The sequence below is a fragment of the Bison bison genome, unplaced genomic scaffold, assembly GCF_000754665.1.
Source record: "Bison bison bison isolate TAMUID 2011002044 unplaced genomic scaffold, Bison_UMD1.0 scf7180017864139, whole genome shotgun sequence".
NCBI lineage: Eukaryota > Metazoa > Chordata > Mammalia > Artiodactyla > Bovidae > Bison > Bison bison.
Genome location: NW_011494711.1, coordinates 11,337,419 through 11,355,726, shown reverse-complemented (window position 1 = coordinate 11,355,726; position 18,308 = coordinate 11,337,419). Strand labels below are relative to the sequence as shown.

At 39.8% G+C, this 18,308-nt stretch overlaps 1 protein-coding gene across 1 annotated transcript in view; it reads right to left on the bottom strand.

Moving 5' to 3' along the window:
* Positions 1 to 18,308, bottom strand: part of GPD2 (glycerol-3-phosphate dehydrogenase 2 (mitochondrial)) — a 149,563-nt gene that overhangs the window by 87,775 nt on the left and 43,480 nt on the right. Inside the window, exon 3 of the mRNA XM_010840019.1 lies at positions 4,222 to 4,393. Within this exon, the coding sequence (XP_010838321.1) occupies positions 4,222 to 4,393 (172 nt within the window). The remainder of the gene's footprint in view (positions 1 to 4,221; positions 4,394 to 18,308) is intronic.

The following is an 18,308-nucleotide window of genomic DNA, read 5'->3' as shown; positions in this document are numbered from 1 at the left end:
GCAGTCAAAGGCTTTGCCATAGTCAATAAAGCAGAAATAGATGTTTTTCTGGAACTCTCTTGCTTTTTCCATGATCCAGCGGATGTTGGCAATTTGATCTCTGGTTCCTCTGCCTTCTCTAAAAGCAGCTTGAACTTCACGGTTCATGTATTGCTGAAGCCTGGCTTGGAGAATTTTGAGCATTACTTTACTAGTGTGTGAGATGAGTGCAATTGTGCAGTAGTTTGATCATTCTTTGGCATTGCCTTTCTATGGGATTGGAATGAAAACTGACCTTTTCCAGTCCTGTGGCCACTGCTGAGTTTTCCAAATTTGCTGGCATGTTGAGTGCAGCACTTTCACAGCATCATCTTTCAGGATTTGAAATAGCTCAACTGGAATTCCATCACCTCCTCTAGCTTTGTTCGTAGTGATGCTTTCTAAGGCCCACTTGACTTCACATTCCAGGATGTCTGGCTCCCGATGAGTGATCACAGCATCATGATTATCTGGGTCGTGATCTTTTTTGTACAGTTCTTCTGTGTATTCTTGCCACCTCTTCTTAATATCTTCTGCTTCTGTTAGGTCCATACCATTTCTGTCCTTTATTGAGCCCATCTTTGCATGAAATGTCCCCTTGGTATCTCTAATTTTCTTGAAGAGATCTCTAGTCTTTCCCATTCTGTTGTTTTCCTCTATTTCTTTGCATTGATTGCTGAGGAAGGCTTTCTTATCTCTCCTTGCTATTCTTTGGAACTCTGCATTCAGATGCTTATATCTTCCTTTTTCTCCTTTGCTTTTCGCTTCTCTTCTTTTCACACACACACACAAACTATGATTTATCCATCACTTTTATAAATTGCAACTCCATACACATAAGACATTCAGTCGATTATTTAAAAAGACAGCAATTGATATGTTAGGAGGTATTAAATGACACCATTTTCTTAGCTGTTACTAACTATAAGTATTTTAAAAATCTTGTCAATATTCTGGCTCTAAAAATTCTTACCTTTTCAAAATCATCATCATCATCACTACCATCACCCACAATCAAATGCTAACGTACTAGTTAATATTCTTTACTGTCCAAAGGAAAAATGTTTGTTCAGCAAATATTAATAAACTCCTTGAGGGCAAAGCCACATCTTATTAGTTTTTATATTCCCAGAACTGGTTTAGTGGTTGACTCACTAGTAGCATTATTACCAATAGCAGAACAAAACACTGGAAATAACTTAAAGAATCAGTATAAAGAAATGAATACCATATACATACTTGAAAGTAACACACTGCAAAGTAATGACTATAGTATGATCATGTCTATGTTTTCTAAAAGATATAAATATAAAAATTTCACAAAAGCAAATATAGGTGAGACTTTTCAAAAGGAGGTATGGTACAAAATGGACTTAACTAGTAGCTGCCTTTTTACTACTGCACTCAAGATCCGCCAACCCACCCTAATTCTTTGACAAGTTGACTTTACAACTTCCTTTCCTCCCTTTAGTTCCAGGTCTCCATTTAAACAAATTCTTGCCTTCGTAGTATCTTTTCTCATTTTCTTCTCATCGTTGATACCCAGTCAGTTCTCAATTTGGGATTCTTCCCTATCATGTACTTTCTCTGTCCCAACTCTGACACATAAGGGAGCACACACACACACACACACACATATCCTTTTCTAACCAGAGCAGAGCAACCACTATTCCTACCACGTTATCTTTCACTTTGTTTCTGTCTCTGAGAAATGCTTCTTACTGTCCTGCCAAAGCAAAGATACATCTTTCTTAGCCCATACCTTGTATTTTTCTAAGACCTTGTCCACATGCAGCCTTCTATTATTTGAATATCAAGGTTCCCTTCTGGGTCTATAGAAATATTCAAATTGTGCCTGTCTTAAACGAGTGAAAGACAGAAAAAAACAATTCTTGCACATATTGCCTCCCTTATTCATATCCTATGACATCAGCAAGTTTCGCCCTTTGTCCTGTGTCTAGATCTCTTAAAAGTTTATACCCATGCATGCCTCTTCCTTATTGCCTATCCTCTCCTCAACACTAACGCTCTTCAGAGTCTCAGAGTGGCCTGTTGAGTAAAGTCCAAAGGCCTTTCCCTGGTAGGTCAGGCCCAGTCCTGCCTTTCCAGGATTCTCTCATGCCCTCCCCCACACAGCCTGGGTGGTCCCAATTGAAACGTCGGTTGTTCACACACACATTGTTCCTTCGCATGTTCCCTCAGATTGGCACACTTTGAGCAAGCAAGTTTGGCCTCTTAAAATTCTACCTGTGCTAAATAGCAGCTTGCTTTATCCAGATACAACAATGCCCCCCAAGCTTTTGCAAGGCACACAGGATAACTCAGTCTCCACCAACAAGAATTACAGAACTGGGAGCAACCTCAGTGTGCTGCCTGGATCAATCATCTTTGTATTCACATGTAGTACCTTGAATATTGCATGCATAATACTCAGCCAATATTTGTCTGAAATCAAAGAAAAAGAACTGCTATATATTTCAGTACATAGCATGAATATAAGTGGTGACCTGAAGAAACATATTTTTCTGAATCCTACTGGGAAAATGACACCCCTGGACACAGAAAATTGTCATCTGGTAACTTCTAACCTCTGGGGTAGTCCCAGGACAATTGGGGCAGTCCCAAACAAGATCTCCCATGACAAGGGAATGCATCCTTTTTTCCACTCTTTCTCCCAGGCCTCCAGGGGAGAGAGTAGAATTCAGATCCTTTGAGAGATCTTCAACCATTCTTTCCCTCTGACATACTGTGCCCCAGGATAATCTAATTCAAATTATAAACCATGGATGAAGACAGAATTATACAAAAGTTAGGGTCTGCCAGGCAACAGAATAGGATCCAGGGCTTATATTGTGAATTTACCATTATCTGGAAGTGACAAAATGGACTTAGGCTATGATGTCTACATGGATCAACTCTCAAGTGAGGGTCCTGAGCAATCCTAGTAAAATCTAGGGTATTTTTTTGCTTAGGTATGCCTAATCTCATGAAATTTATTTCATTTATGTAAGACTAAAATCTATCAGATATGCAAAGTCCAGAGTAGATGTGGTAGTAACTTCATCTAATAAAAATTATCCCATGTAACAAATTACCACCATTGAGTATGAAACTGCAATGAATATTGAACCTTACATAGTATCTAAAAAAAATAATCCAGAGTCAAAATTTCTTGCAGCAGTACCAGCCCAACGTGCTGAATCTAAGAACACCACAGAGGATGATCTCTCCAGGATGACTGGTTCTAAAAGTCTTTTTGCCTTCATGTCATTACTGTCAGCTATCATACTGCCTACAATTTACTGTTTTTTGCTTTGTATGACAAGCCCTGTTTTAAATCTTCTTCATGATTATGCATTTAATCTTCAAAACAATCATCAACAGAAGGTATTTTTTTTCTTATCTGAAAGATGAAGAAACTTAGCGAAATTAACTCACTTAAGTGCGTGTGTGTGCATGTGTGCATGCGTACACATACATATATACTTCTGATAAAGCACCTGAGCCAGAATATGTACCCATATTTCTTTGATTCCAAACTCCACACTAATAACCATAGGCAACAGAACCAAGTCATTAAATATATCATATGTAAGACCGCTGGTGTTCCCTACTAAAGTTTATTTCTTTATATATTCTGTTGCCATGTTGAAAGAGCTTCTCATAAAGTCTTTCCTAAAACTGACTAAAAGGGTGACAGAACTACAGGTTATAGGTCTTTTTCATTTTTTACACATAAACTAGAGTTTCGCAAACTGTGGTCCATGTTTCACTGGAAGAGATGATTTTAATAGAGAAACAAAAAGAATTATTTTAGTAGATTAATTCATTTTAACAAATCTTTTTATTAAAGATAAACCACTGACATAAATGTGATTTTAAATGATACACAGATATTTTTACTTCACATAAATGTACTTTATTATGTAAAAAAATACTAACCAAAACATCAAATCAATGAATTCACAGGAATATAGTTTTCTTTTTAGATAAACCCATTTCAATGTGAAAGACAAGCTATATTTAATTTTAAAATTGTCTAAGTACCTATATTTTAAAAATGAGAAGGTGCTTCACAAAGAGTGGAAAATGAAGAAATGCAGTAGTAACGTGACTTTCCAGCACTGAGTGCACATTTGTGTCTACATCGGGAGGAAAGATGAAACCTCTACCTGCGTTACATGTGTCCACGCCAGGACTCACCTCTGGTGACCGCATCCAGGGCACAGCCACTTCCTGTCGCTCCTCCTCCGATGACAAGTACATCGAACTCAGATGTGTTTTTCAAAGTCAGTATCTGAGCTTCTCTGGAAGGAGGCTCCCTGTTAACAGGTTCTGAAATGCAGTCTGCTGCTTCAACAAAGGCCAGGTTCACCTAAGATAAAAGGAGACCATTTTCAGATGTTCATCTGGAACGCCAATTTAATAAATTTTACATTACACTAAAAAAAAAGAGAGAAACACTTGTAATGAAGATGATAACCAGAGCTAGACCAGAGTCCATAGTCCATATGGAATGATAGAATCAACTGCCTTGGAGGAAAAAAAAAGTTCTTAAAATTCTGTGGTTTTTTTCCCCATGAATCATAGCTATTTAACTATGAAACACCTGGTTTCAGATTTGCTATCTCAACTGATTGTTTTGATTCCATACCCAGCCAAGTTCAATTACTTTGCACAGGGTACAGCAGTTCCCAAATACCCTGTTTGAGACAATTTATAGGAGAACTTAAAGAAATGTTTTACCTAGTAGCAGCCATTCATTCATATAACATTTAAAAGTGTAGAAAGGAGGAAGAAAAAACACTTTATGCCTTTCTGCAATTTCTTAAACGTATATGTTCTTAACTTCCCTGACAAAAACACATTCTAGAGTTTGGGGATCTCTAAGTCAGTACAATTAAAAAGAATCTGTTCAACAGAAGTTACTATCCAGCTTAATAATCAGCTATCGCCAATGGGAATAATATTATATAAAGATTTTAGTCAGTGGTTTCCCCATTAAATGCTTTAACATAAAATTATAGATTATATATTTAATACACACTATTTCAATTTGTGAAACCTTTAACAATAATATAATTAAAGCTGACCATAGTCCCCCTCCAGTACTCTTGCCTGGAAAATCCCATGGATGGAGGAGCCTGGTGGGCTGCAGTCCATGGGGTCGCGAAGAGTCGGACACAACTGAGCGACTTCACTTTCACTTTTCCCTTTCATGCATTGGAGAAGGAAATGGCAACCCACTCCAGTGTTCTTGCCTGGAGAATCCCAGGGATGGGAGAGCCTGGTGGGCTGCCATCTATGGGGTCGCAGAGTCGGACACGACTGAAGCGACTTAGCAATAGCAGCAGCATAGTCCCCCTAAAGGATAATGACCTTCCTTATTTCTATTAATAGTTCTTTCATTAGACTATAACTTATCATCCTAAATCAAGAATGATGCTCAGTTCAGTTCAGTTGCTCAGTCATGTCCAACTCTTTGGAAACCTCATGGACTGCAGCACACCAGGCGTCCCTGTCCATCCAGAGTTTACTCAAACTCATGTCTGTTGAGTTGGTGATGCCATCCAACCATCTCATCCCCCATCGTGCCCTTCTCCTCCTGCATTCCATCTTTCTCAGAATCAGTGTCTGTCTTTTCAAATCAGTCAGTTCTTCTCATCAGGTGGCCAAAGTATTAGAAGTTTCAGCCCCAGTTTTAGCATCAGTCCTTTCAATGAATATTCAGGGCTGATTTCCTTTAGGATGGACTGGTTGGATCTCCTTGCAGTCCAAGGGACTCTCAAGAGTCTTCTCCAACACCACAGTTCAAAAGCATCAATTCTTCAGCGCTCAGCTTTCTTCATAGTCCAACTCTCACATCCATACATGACCACTGGAAAAACCACAGCCTTGACTAGACGGACCTTTGTTGACATAGTAATGTCTCTGCTTTTGAATATGCTGTCTAGGTTGGTCGTAGCTTTTCTTCCAAGAAGCATCTTTTAATTTCATGGCTGCAGTCACCATCTGCAGTGATTTTGGAGCCCCCAAAAATAAAGTCTGTCACTGTTTCTACTGTTTCCCCATCTATTTGCCGTGAAGTGATGGGACCAGATGCCATGATCTTCGTTTTCTGAATGTTAAGCCAACTTTTTTACTCTCCTCTTTCATTTTCATCAAGAGGCTCTTTAGTTCTTCTTCACTTTCTACCAAAAGGGTGGTGTCATCTGCATATCTGAGGTTATTGATATTTCTCCTGGCAATCTTGATTCCAGCATGTGCTTCATCCAGCCCGGCATTTCTCATGATGTACTCTGCATATAAGTTAAATAAGCAGGGTGACAATATACAGCCTTGATGTACTCCTTTCCCAATCTGGAACCAGTCTGTTGTTCCATGTCCAATTCTAACGGTTGCCTCCTGACCTGCATACAGGTTTCTCAAAAGCAGGTCAGGTGGTCTGGTATTCCCATCTGTTTAAGAATTTTCCACAGTTTGCTCTCCACCATGACCTGTCTGTCTTGGGTGGCCCTACATGGCATGGCTCAAAGTTTCATTGAGTTAGACAAGGCTGTGGTCCATAAGAATGACGCTAGTCTTAAAAAATAAAGTTGTCAGAGTCGAAAGCTTAGAAAAACAGGTAAATATCGGTTTTTTCTTCCAAAATGCTGATACTAGGTTTATTCACTGTTTTGAACAGTGCTTGCCAGTATTGCTCTAACAGTTAGTTATCCACAGATACGTAACTCCTGTCCTCTTTTATTTAAATCATAGCAGCAGCACAATTCATTCTGCTGTAGGGGCTACATCTGAAGCTCTGAGCCACAAGCCAAGCTTCTTCCATAAAAGGTGGTCTTAGCTCTGATCAAGAGATTGTTCTGATAAGTGACTTTTTAACTCATTTAAATAAAGCAGACCACATTGCTCCTTACAATTTTATTAAGTAATTATCAGGCCAATTGGATTTTTATAAAAATAAATCTAGAAGCCACAAAGTACATTGAAAGAAACCTGGATTAGAACTGGAGAGTCCTGCCTTTGGTCTTAGCACTTGTGTTTACTAGTAAAGGGACTTTTAACTAACTATCTCTCTGACCTTGGTTTTTCTCTTTGCAACATGGACTAAATCCCCTATGAAGTCTCTGTCTCTGTGTCTCTGATTTACTCTCAGTCTGAATAATATTATGAAATGAAAGTAGTTGGTAAACTATTACACCAAAGAGGAGTTGGATTAGTGCTAAATAGATTCCTTAGTAGCAGGAAACAAGAAACTTTCAAAACATATTTTACTAGGTATCATAAAAACAAAAGGTTATAATCAGGTTCCATAATTTTTCAGGTAATTAATTCAGATTCCAAGCCACAAAAATCTTCTGCTTCTTTACTTAACTCCTCCTAATTGTCTGCTAATACCCATTCCCCCATGTTCATGTTTCCTTGCATTTAAGGTAACAAGCTAAGGAAGTGTAACCAGCTAGGCTAGGTGCTGGGGAGAACACAACGCCGTTCAGTCATGGTCTCCATCTCCTTTCATCTAAGGAGAATAATATATACATACACATACACACAGTAAATACACAAGAACAAATGACAAAATAGAGAAGGCGGGGGGGTGGGTGGGGAAGTACCATGCTATGACCATTCAGATTAGGGAGGGAGAGTCTTTCATTTGAGAGTTTCAACTGGGCCATGACAGATGGATAAGACTTGGACATGAGACTGACAAGTGACTAAACCGCCAGAGCATTTTCACACATCAAAAGAATTGTGCTGACATTTGCTGCTTGGTAAGTTTCCTAGAACTAGCTGAAAAGTAAATGTAAGGACCCTACTACAGTAGAGTCCATTAGAAAAGCCCCCACCCTACTCTGCTAACAGGTGAGTATTAGAGTCAGCTGAGCCTCTTTAGCAAGCATACTAGATCGGATGGACATCCCTTCTGCCCATCTCTCCACTGACTGTGCTGTTTCTCCTGGCCTCATCCCTGCCTCATGCTTCTCAAGAGTACATTCTAACCTGTCTCATCTTAACAAACAGTGAAAAATGTCTCTTACATATGGTTCTATCACTTAGCCTAAACATTCCTGAAATATCTGTATACCCTTGCTTTTTTTTACCACCTCACCTTCTATTCAGGTTTCCCAGGTGGCATTAGTGATATAGAACCCTCCTGTCAATGTAGGAGACCTAAAAGGCATGGATTTGATCCCTGGGTCTGGAAGATCCCCTGGAGGAGGGCATGACAACCCACTCTAATGTTTTTGCCTGGAGAATCCTGTAGACACACAAGCCTAGTGGGCTACAGCCCGTGGAAGCAACTTAGCACAGCACCTCCTATTCACTCCCCGTCTCCGTTTAACAGGGATTTTCAGGGGTACACCAGCACCACTGTCATGGCCTCCACCACCTACACTGACCAATATCTGTTATGCTGCAAAATCCAATGTGCACTTGTCACCCCTCACTTCAGCTGTCATCTCGGCACATTCATTCACCTCATCATCTGGAAGACAGTTACCTGAGATGAACCACCCTCTCCCACCCCGCCACCCCCAGCTCTTGAACCCACTCTCTCCTAGTTTCCTTGGAATGTCTGTCTTCGGTGCAACTTTAATCACTGAGGTTCCTCTTGGGTCTGCCTATTTCTTCTCGGTTCACTGATAACTCTATCTAGGGAATCTCATCTTTCTCCGTATCGTCAGATATGTTGTATACCACACTGACTCTCAACTGTGTTCCTCTATTCCAGAACCTGGATACCAGACTACGTAGATGGAACCTCTATTTCAGTGTCTCACATATATCTCAAAATTCTACTGATACAGTTTATGTCCCCAAACCTTTTTCCCCATCAGTTTTCCTCATCTCGGTAAAGGCATCATTATACATCCAGTTGCTTGTGCCACTTTCCTAAGTCTCATATCTGATCAATCACTGAGTTCTATAAATTTCAACTCCTAAAGAATTCTCACATCTAGTGACATCATCCTCACTGCCCTCTTTCAATCCAGGTACCTTCCCTTTCCTCTGTACTAAAATGATATTCTCCTACAGGTCTTCACACAGTTACCATTCTTCCCTCCAAATCATTCTCCATACTGCAGCTGGGGTAATCATTTAAAAACCCAAATCATGTCATTTCCATCATTTCCATGTGTAAAACCCTTCAAGAGCTTTCAACTCACTATGAGATTAAAGGTAAAGCATCTTCATGCTAGTTTCTAAGATCATTCATAGTTTTTCAGAGTAACTTAAAACAAACAAAGAAATGCACAATACTATGGGCTGGTGGTGATACAACACAACTGGAACTCTCGTATATTGCTGATGGAAATGCAAAATAATCTACACATTTGGGAAACAATTTGAGAGTTTCTAAGGACTTTCCAGGTGGCACTAGTGGTAAAGAACCTGCCTGCCAATGTAGGAGACACAGGAGACACGGGTTCAATCCTTGGGTTGGGAAGATCCCCTGGAATAGGAAATGGCAACCTGCTCCAGTATTCTTTCCTGGAAAATTCCATGGACAGAGGAGCCTAGCAGGCTATAGCCCATGGGGTCGCAAAGAGTCAGATGAAACTGAGCACACACAATAAAGGTAAAAATACACTTACCATACAACCCCCCTGCCAAGGTGGTTTACTCAAGAGAAATCAAAATCTGTGCTGACACAAAATCCTGTAGGCAAATATTTACAGTGGCTTTATTTATAATTTCCAAAAATTAGTAAAAACATCCTTCAACTGGTGAACGACTAAACAAACTCTAGTGCATCTATGAATTGGAACTGGCAATAAAAAGAACACTTCTAATAGCTGCAACAACATGAATGGATCTTGAAAGCATTATGCTAAGTCACAGGCTGCCAAATTATGGTTTTCCACCCAAATGTGGCTACTACCTATTTTAATAAAGTTTTATTGGAACATGGCCACCCACAATCTTTCACATGCAGTGCATGACTGCGATAGAATGGAATTTTTTGCAACAGAGACGGTAAGGCCTGCAAACCTAAAACATGGACTACCTGGCCCTTTACAGAAAAGTTTGCCAACCCCTGTGCCAAGTGAAAGAAGTGAGACTCAGAGGTTTATATAGGGCACGATCCATTTACATGACATTCTGTAAAAGCAGAAGTATGGGGTCAGAAAACAGACCTGTGATTGTCAGGGTTTGGAAATGGTGGGGGGGGTTGGGGGGACTGACAACAGAGTACGCTTTTGAGGATGATAGAAATGTTCTATATCTTCACAGTAGTGGTAGTTATATGACCATTTGCTCCTGTCAAAATTCACAGAACTGTGTATTATAAAGGGTGAATTTTACTGCATGTAAATTATGCCCTAAATGATACCTCAATGAACTTAAAAAATAAGTAACCATGTACACAGCAATTATGTGCCAGGCATTATTATAAAGGTTTTACTTTTTACTCATTTAACCCTCTCAATAACTCTTTGACTTAGGTACTACTAGGATCTCCATTGTACAGCAAAAGGACCCGAGACACAGTAGTTAAGTCCCTGGCCTGTGATTATACAGCTGGTACATGGTAGAGCTAGGAACTGAACTTACACAGCCTGGCGACAGAGACTAAGTTTTTACACTGCTGCAACATAGTGTGTATGTGTGTGTGTGTGTGTGTGTGTGTGCACGTGCGTTAGTCACTCAGTCATGTTCGACTCTTTGTGATCCCATGGACTGTAGCCACCAGGCTCCTCTGTCCATGGAATTCTTCAGGAAAGAATACTGGTGATTCTGCATATAATTTGAGAAAAAAATAAAGAAACAGACTAAATAGTTTTAATAGGATGAGATATTACCAGTTGCCAAAAACAGAAAGCTTGGGGGCTTTTTTTTTTTTCAGTATGGTTCTGTTGTGGAGGTTCTGTTGCGTAGTCCTTCCAAAAATACTTAAAAAAAAAATATACGGCACTATTGAGGGTAATTTATTTAATTTCTGACACTACATTTAAAATAACATTTTATTTTTGTTTATTTTTCTTCATAAAAGCTGGAAAGTGTTGCAACTGAGAAGCTAAGCACCAAGTTTATTTTAGAGGCAGTAAACACAGCCTAAGGCCCTCCTTATAATTATGACAAGAGAAAGACTCATTTGGGCTTCATATGGCTTTGAGTCACAAAAACACATCTGCACTCTACCTTCCCTAGAAATATGTTGATTAAGGAGAAATAAGAGAAAATCAGCAGGAATAAAACAGTAGCGGTAAGTAACAACATGTTTTAAGAAAAGAGGCCTTTGGACTCCAAATTTTCCCAGACCTGCTAATAAAACTGCCTTGTTTAATCAAGACAGCTTGATTAAAAAGAAATCTGGGAGACAGACTCCATTAGAAGACTGATCCTGAGATTCTGGGAGAAGCCTTGTTAAAGCAATAAGCCCTAAGTCACCTGAGCAGACACCTTACTCACCACCATACTCCCTCATGCACTCAGAGTGTAGTGGATGCCCTCAAGGAGTCTAGAGATTAGAGGAAAAAACAAAGAGAAAATTACACTACTGCTTAGTAGATTAAAGAGAGAGAAAACGCTATAAGAGCCATAGGAGGTATTGCCCCTGATACAGGCCTGAGAAGGCTTCATAGCTAAATCAGGTCAAGAAAGCTTCACAGGCATTAGCTATATGACAATACCAGATATGGAAGTAGACACAGCATGTGATAAAGCCGTAAGTCACTGTAGTGAATTGGTCAGCACACTACTTTCTTAAAAGCATGAGTTACAATCCAATATTTAAAAATTGTTCTCCATATCTATGAGCCTGTTTGTTTTGCTACATTTGTTCACGTTTTTTAGATTTCACATATAATTGAAAATATATATTATTTGTCCTTATCTAATTTCACTTAGGATAATACCCTCCAAGTCTTTAGGGCTTCCCTGGTAGCTCAGACAGTAAAGAATATGCCTGCATCGTGGGAGACCAGGGTTCAATCCCTGGGTCAGAAGATCCCCTGGAGAAGGGAACGGCTATCCACTCCAGTATTCTGGCCTAGAGAATTCCACAGACAGAGGAGCCTGGCGGGCTACAGTTCATGGAGTCACAAAGAGTTGGACACGACTGAGCGACTTCCACTTTCTTTCTCCAGGTCTACCCATGTTGTCACAAGTGGGAAGATTTCATTCTTTTTTTTTATGGCTAATATTTCACTGTGTGTGTGTATGTATATATATATATACCAGATCCTCTTTATTCATCTGTCAGTAGACCAGGTTGCTTCCATATCTTGGTTATTTTAAATAATGCATCAGTGAACACTGGAGTGCATATATCATTTTGAATTAGTGTTTTTGTTTCCTTCAGATAAATACCCAGGTCACCATAGTTCAGGTGGGAGTATAGTAGAAATAGGTGACGAGGATTAGGAGGTAAAAACTAAGAGTTATAAAATAAATAAGTCACAGAGATGTAATGCACAACACAGGGAATATGGGCATACTATATATGACATACAATACTGTAACAATTTTGGCACATAACCTGTATGTTGGCATATATTGGTTATTTGGCACATAATCTACAATAAATCACTATGTTGTATACCTGAATCTAGTATAATATTGTGTCAGCTATACTTCAACTTAAAAATGATATAAATAACAAAATTTGTTATATTTCACGTAAACATTAAGATTTCTATCTGAGATCAACCTGCTGAAACTGAACAGTGGCTGCTGTCCTTAGGCAGGGCTCATGCACCCTTGTTAGCCCAGGATTCCCACTCACTGGCTTGACACTTGGATCCTACCAGTCTGATCCCTTTAGGCATATAGGCTTGCCAAGCCTGGCCTAAAGACAGGACAAGCCCAGCACCACTTCAGGATCTATTACCTAATTCAGCTCCTGATGTCTGAAGAAACAAGAGCCCAAGACACAAAGCAAACTGTCTTGTGCCTAGCCTAAGTCCAAGTGCAGCTCCCAAACAGAAAAAGAAAATCTTATCTTGGTACAATTAGGAGAATATCTAGTATTTAATATTACTTTGATGTTGTTATCTCTGATTATATTTAATTATAATGGGCTGTGGGGAAGTAGGTAGTTTGTTTTTTCTTTTAACTCGTAAGCAAAGATTCCTCTCCATGTTAAAAAGACAAAATTCCTCCAGCATTCTGATAGCAAACATATAGCTTTTGTCAAGAGACAGGCACATAAAACACTTATATAGAATTGAAAGCCAAGTTCATAATCTTTGAGAGTTTACATCTCAGAGAACAGAATGGGATTCAGAATGAGATCGATTTTACTATATCTGTACACAATTAGACTTTCAAATTAAAAAAAAATATATCCTAGACATTTGCAACTTCAGGTGAGACAGAAAACAAGATCTAATAATTAGTGTCTATTTCTGAAAGAAGTGCATATTTAAAGACCATAGGCAATTAACAGCCAGGTTGTCCTGTAATCATGTAGAGTAATAATTGGAGAATAAAGTAGGGTTTCATGCAAATCACTTCTTACGGCAACTCTCACTCTCACTCTCATATTTTGTGGTTCAGTTCTATCTTGATAATGGAACTGTTAGATTTAAGTGGAATTGCTTCATGTTTTATTGTCACTGAAAAATACTATATTTTTATATTCCTGAAAAGGAAATGCAATAAGCATCTCCTTAGAGTGACTCTCAAGATATCTTAATGACCTTTCACCTCCTGAATCACTTTGTGATTCTAAACAATGATGTTGCTCACATTTCTCAATGTAAACAAACTGGGTGAGGGATTCACGATTACTCCATAGGAAGAGTGGCTAATGGCTGGCCCCTCATCTCCACTGGGGACCACAAGAGAAAATAAGACAAGTCCATCTTTCAGGGGGTGGGGGAGCTGAGAAAAGAGCTCTGGCTCACCTTGAAGGTGCTATCTCGCCCTTAAGTGGCCGTGATTCCTTTGAGAAATCACAGAGAAGTTATTTTAATACCAATCACAACCAGCCAAATCATTAAATTACAACACTTTTTTATAGCTGAAAAGCAAGGAAAATACCCTTTGGCTCTGTCTGAATCTACTTCAAATAAAATCACATCACTACATGATCTGAGGTCTGAGGGATATGTTTTACCAGTTAGGTACTTTAAAGACACAGAATATGTGTTCAGAGGTGTCCAAACTTGATATTGGGTTTCCCACATGGCGCTAGTGATAAAGAACCTGCCTGTCAGTGCAGGAGACTTAAGAGACATGGGTTTGATCCCTGAGTGGGGAAGATCCCCTGGAGGAAGGCATGACAACCCATTCCAGTATTCTTGCCTGAAGAATCTAATGGACAGAGAAGCCTGGCGGGCTATGGTCAACAGGGTACCAAAGAGTCAGACACAACTGAAGTGATTTAGCACGCGCGCACGCGCACACACACACACATGCAAACTTGATATTGCTCTTCAGTTGCAATAGCGTACTGACGATAAAAGGATCTGGAGAGGGAGCCTGAGAGCAGGAAGGGAAGAAGAGCTGCTACAAGCCCACATACTAGTAAGCCAGGTCCCTTTGGTCTCACCATGACACAGCAGGGCGCATCCTCTGACCAATGACGAAACTGAGTTTTGTTATTCCTTGGGCAAGTAACTGACAGAATCAGAATCCAATCCCAGGTTGGACTCCTAATCATTTGTCTTCATCTCTGCTAAGTTATCTTTCCCTACATGTGTGAGGTACCAAGGGCCCTAGATCACCGTCTCACTGGCACCAGCAACGCAGGGAGCTGAGGATGGCAGCCGGAGGAAACAGAAGTTCGAGGGAAGTTGCTTTACCCAGGGCCAGCCACACTGGGCAGTGACACCCAAGGATCCACCTAACAGCATTTTTCCTTAAGTGTTTCCCTGACACATACATTTGGAAATGGACACAGAATCAAAACGGACTCACTGTCCCCCATCCCTCTCAGGTGAATCAAACGCTGACCCAATGAGCCAAAGGACCGCCTCCAAGCTTCACAATCCAGATGGCCCTTGGCTGCATTTTAATTATATGTTCAAAATACTTTGGAGTATAATTTACGATGCACGCTTTCCATTTCTCTGTGAATTATTTCATCAGATATACACATATTTATAACTTTTCTAGTTTATACTCACAAGCATATAATTGGATCTCAGAACTCCTTTGTTGAAAAAAATCACACATTTTGAAATAAAGCAAGTAAAATTATTTTGCCTAACACTGCCTAATATCTTAAAGCATCTATGTTCTTAATTTGCAAACTCTACCAAAAGGAGGCCTACCTAGCATTAACACAATTTAACTGGTAAACTGGAAAATGGGAAGAGGGGAGCTAGTGGACTTTTCCCAAAGCATTTAAAGAAAGTTTCCTCAGTCCCACAATATTCCTAAAAAGTTTCTTAAAGAGGCCTTAAAATGGATAAATAGTTGAAAGTGAAATGCAAAGTCAAATCAAAATGAATGTCAGCGTCGCTCAGTGAGCAACAGCCTAGAAGCTCACCAGCTGTCAACGCTAATCATAGCTCAGTCGTTGACTCACTGTGTGACCTACCACAGTACAGTTCACCTCTCGGATTTTGTATGCCAGCAATAAAATAGCATCGCAAACTCCTCGAAGGCCTGATGTGAGTTGTAACTCAAAGATATCGCCATGGCCCCACTTTGGGAGCTGAGTGTTAAATAAAAACCAAAATTAAAAGGAAGATGATAGGATGCACTTCAGAGAACATTTCCAGCTCTGTCTGCATAATTTCAGTGCTTTAATGAAACATGCCTCTGAGAAACGGTTAACCATATAGAGTGAAGAATAGTTTCAACTGGCCTCCTGGAAAATGTAGTGTACTGAGAATCCTCATCAAACTTCAGATACATCAGACACAGCTCCAATATATTTGGTTGTGTTTTTAAGAGAAAAAGAGTCCTTCCAGGAATCTATGTACAGGATTCTAAACAAGAGAAGAAAACAGATGATACAGTCTTTGACATAAACTCTAAGGATAAAACTCTCACAAAAAGAAAAAGAAAAAAGAAAATCACACAACTCATTTGTCAAACTAGATTAGAAATTAAAGTCAGGACACAGATTTAATGACTGGATGCTTATCAAAACTTTTCTCTTCTTCCTGAGAACACGACTGGACTACACTTCCCACCTTCCTTACAGTTGGCCAGAAATGATCTAGTGAGTCAAAAAGCTATACAACATGGCAAAACCACTAGAATAAAGGGATACAGGTCCCTGAATAACTGCAGGAAACAACTGTCCACCTATCCACTTTGAAGTGTAATGTGAACAAGAAAGAAACTTTCACTGTGATAAGCCATTGAGCTTTGGGAGATGCTTAATATACCAGTTAGCTTAACACACAGATATAAGATACGTTTAGCACTGCAACTCAATATTTACAATGCCCATACATTGTTTGTTCAGAATCATCTGCTGACAGGTTAGGATCCACCATTTATAGAAAAATAACCCATAGAGATGTTGCTGTTGTTTAGTTGCTAAGTTGTGTCTGATTCTTTGCGACCCCATGCGCTGCAGCATGCCAGGCTTCCCTGTACTTCAGCATCTCCTGGAGTTTGCTCAAATTCATGTCCACTGAGTGCATAGAGATAAATCTCTAAAAGAATTAGATAATCAAATGAAAGCCCAAGCAAACCGTGAAAAGTGAAAGTGAAAGTTAGTCCCTCACTTGTGTCCAATTCTTTGCAACCCCATGGACTGCAGCCCGCCAGGTTCCTCTGTCCACGGAACTCTCCAAGCAAGAATACTGGAGTGGGTTGCCATTTCCTTCTCCAGCAGATCTTCCCAACCCAGGGATTGAACCCAGGTCTCCCACATTGCAGGCATACTCTTCACCGTCTGAGCCACCAGGGGAGCCACCAGGGGAGCCACCAAGGAAGCCACCAGAGAACCCACCAGCAAACCCACCAGCAAACCAAGGTGCATGGTTGACATAATGCTGATGATGATGGCTCTCTAAGCAGGTAGGTGAACCTTGAAGCCTATTCTTCAACTACTAGTCCTTTCTCCTCTTAAATATACAGTCTTCATATGGTGTTTAACACTACCTTCTCCGTTCATAGAGAATTTCTCAGGCAAGAACACTGGATCCAGTTGCCATTTCCTACTCCAGGGGATCTTCCTGACCCCAGGGATCGAACTTGCGTCCCTTGTGTCTCCTGCACTGGCAGGGGGATTCTTTACCACTGCACCACCTGGGAAGTCCATCCAACACTACAGCTCCACCTAAACATTAAAATCAACAAAAATTAAGGCTGTTTAAGGACAGTTGCTGTTACAGCACTTTGTAAGATTTTTTAAAAAAAGAAAGGCTGTTCATGAACCTATAAAGAATGCCTCTGGAGATGGAGGACTATTTACTCAGAACAAACAAGTCTGGTAGCCAGAATTGCCTCTGGTAAGCATAAAGCCAATGAATCATGTGATAATTGCAGCTGTATCAGTGCTCAGGAAGATTTAGACTGATTTCAAATCCACATACTTTTTAGCTTAGGAGACAGAAGTATGTTTACAACTGAGGTTAAATTCTTAAAGATATTAAGCACATGCAAAAAATAGTTATATTCAACCAAAGATACTATTGAAAAGTGACACTTAAGTAGAATCTTTGCAACTGACATTTTCTCAATTGACATCATGTCTTAGATGGTATGCTTATGATTTGAAGTATAATTTTTAAAAATTAGAGCACTTTCGGTTTTATAGAAAAATTGAGGGGACATTCCAGAGATTTCCTACATACGTCCTGCCCTCACATAGGCAGAGCCATGATCAATATCAATCACCAGAATGGCACAATTTTTACCAAAGATAAACCTGCACTGATACAGCATAATCACCCAAAGTTAACAGTTTACTTAAGGGTTCACTCTTGGAGTTAAACATTCTATGGTTTTGGATAATATATTATGACATGTATTCATCATTGCTGTAAAAATCCTCTGTGATCAGCCTATTCACCTCCCTGCATACATCCATGGCAATCACTGATCTTTTTACTATCTCCACAGTTTCCCCTTTTCTGGAATGTCATATAGTTGGAGTCATACAGTATGCAGCCCTTTCAGATTGGCTTCTTTCACTGAATAATATGCATTAAGGTCCCTCCATGTCTCTTCATGGCTTAATAGCTCATTTCTTTTTTAGTGCTGAATAATGGAGAGTTGGACTGTGAAGAAGGCTGAGCGCCAAAGAATTGATGCTTTTGAACTGTGGGAAATTCTGCAAGAGATGGGGATACCAGACCACCTGACCTGCCTCTTGAGAAATCTGTATGCAGGTCAGGAAGCAACAGTTAGAACTGGCCATGGAACAACAG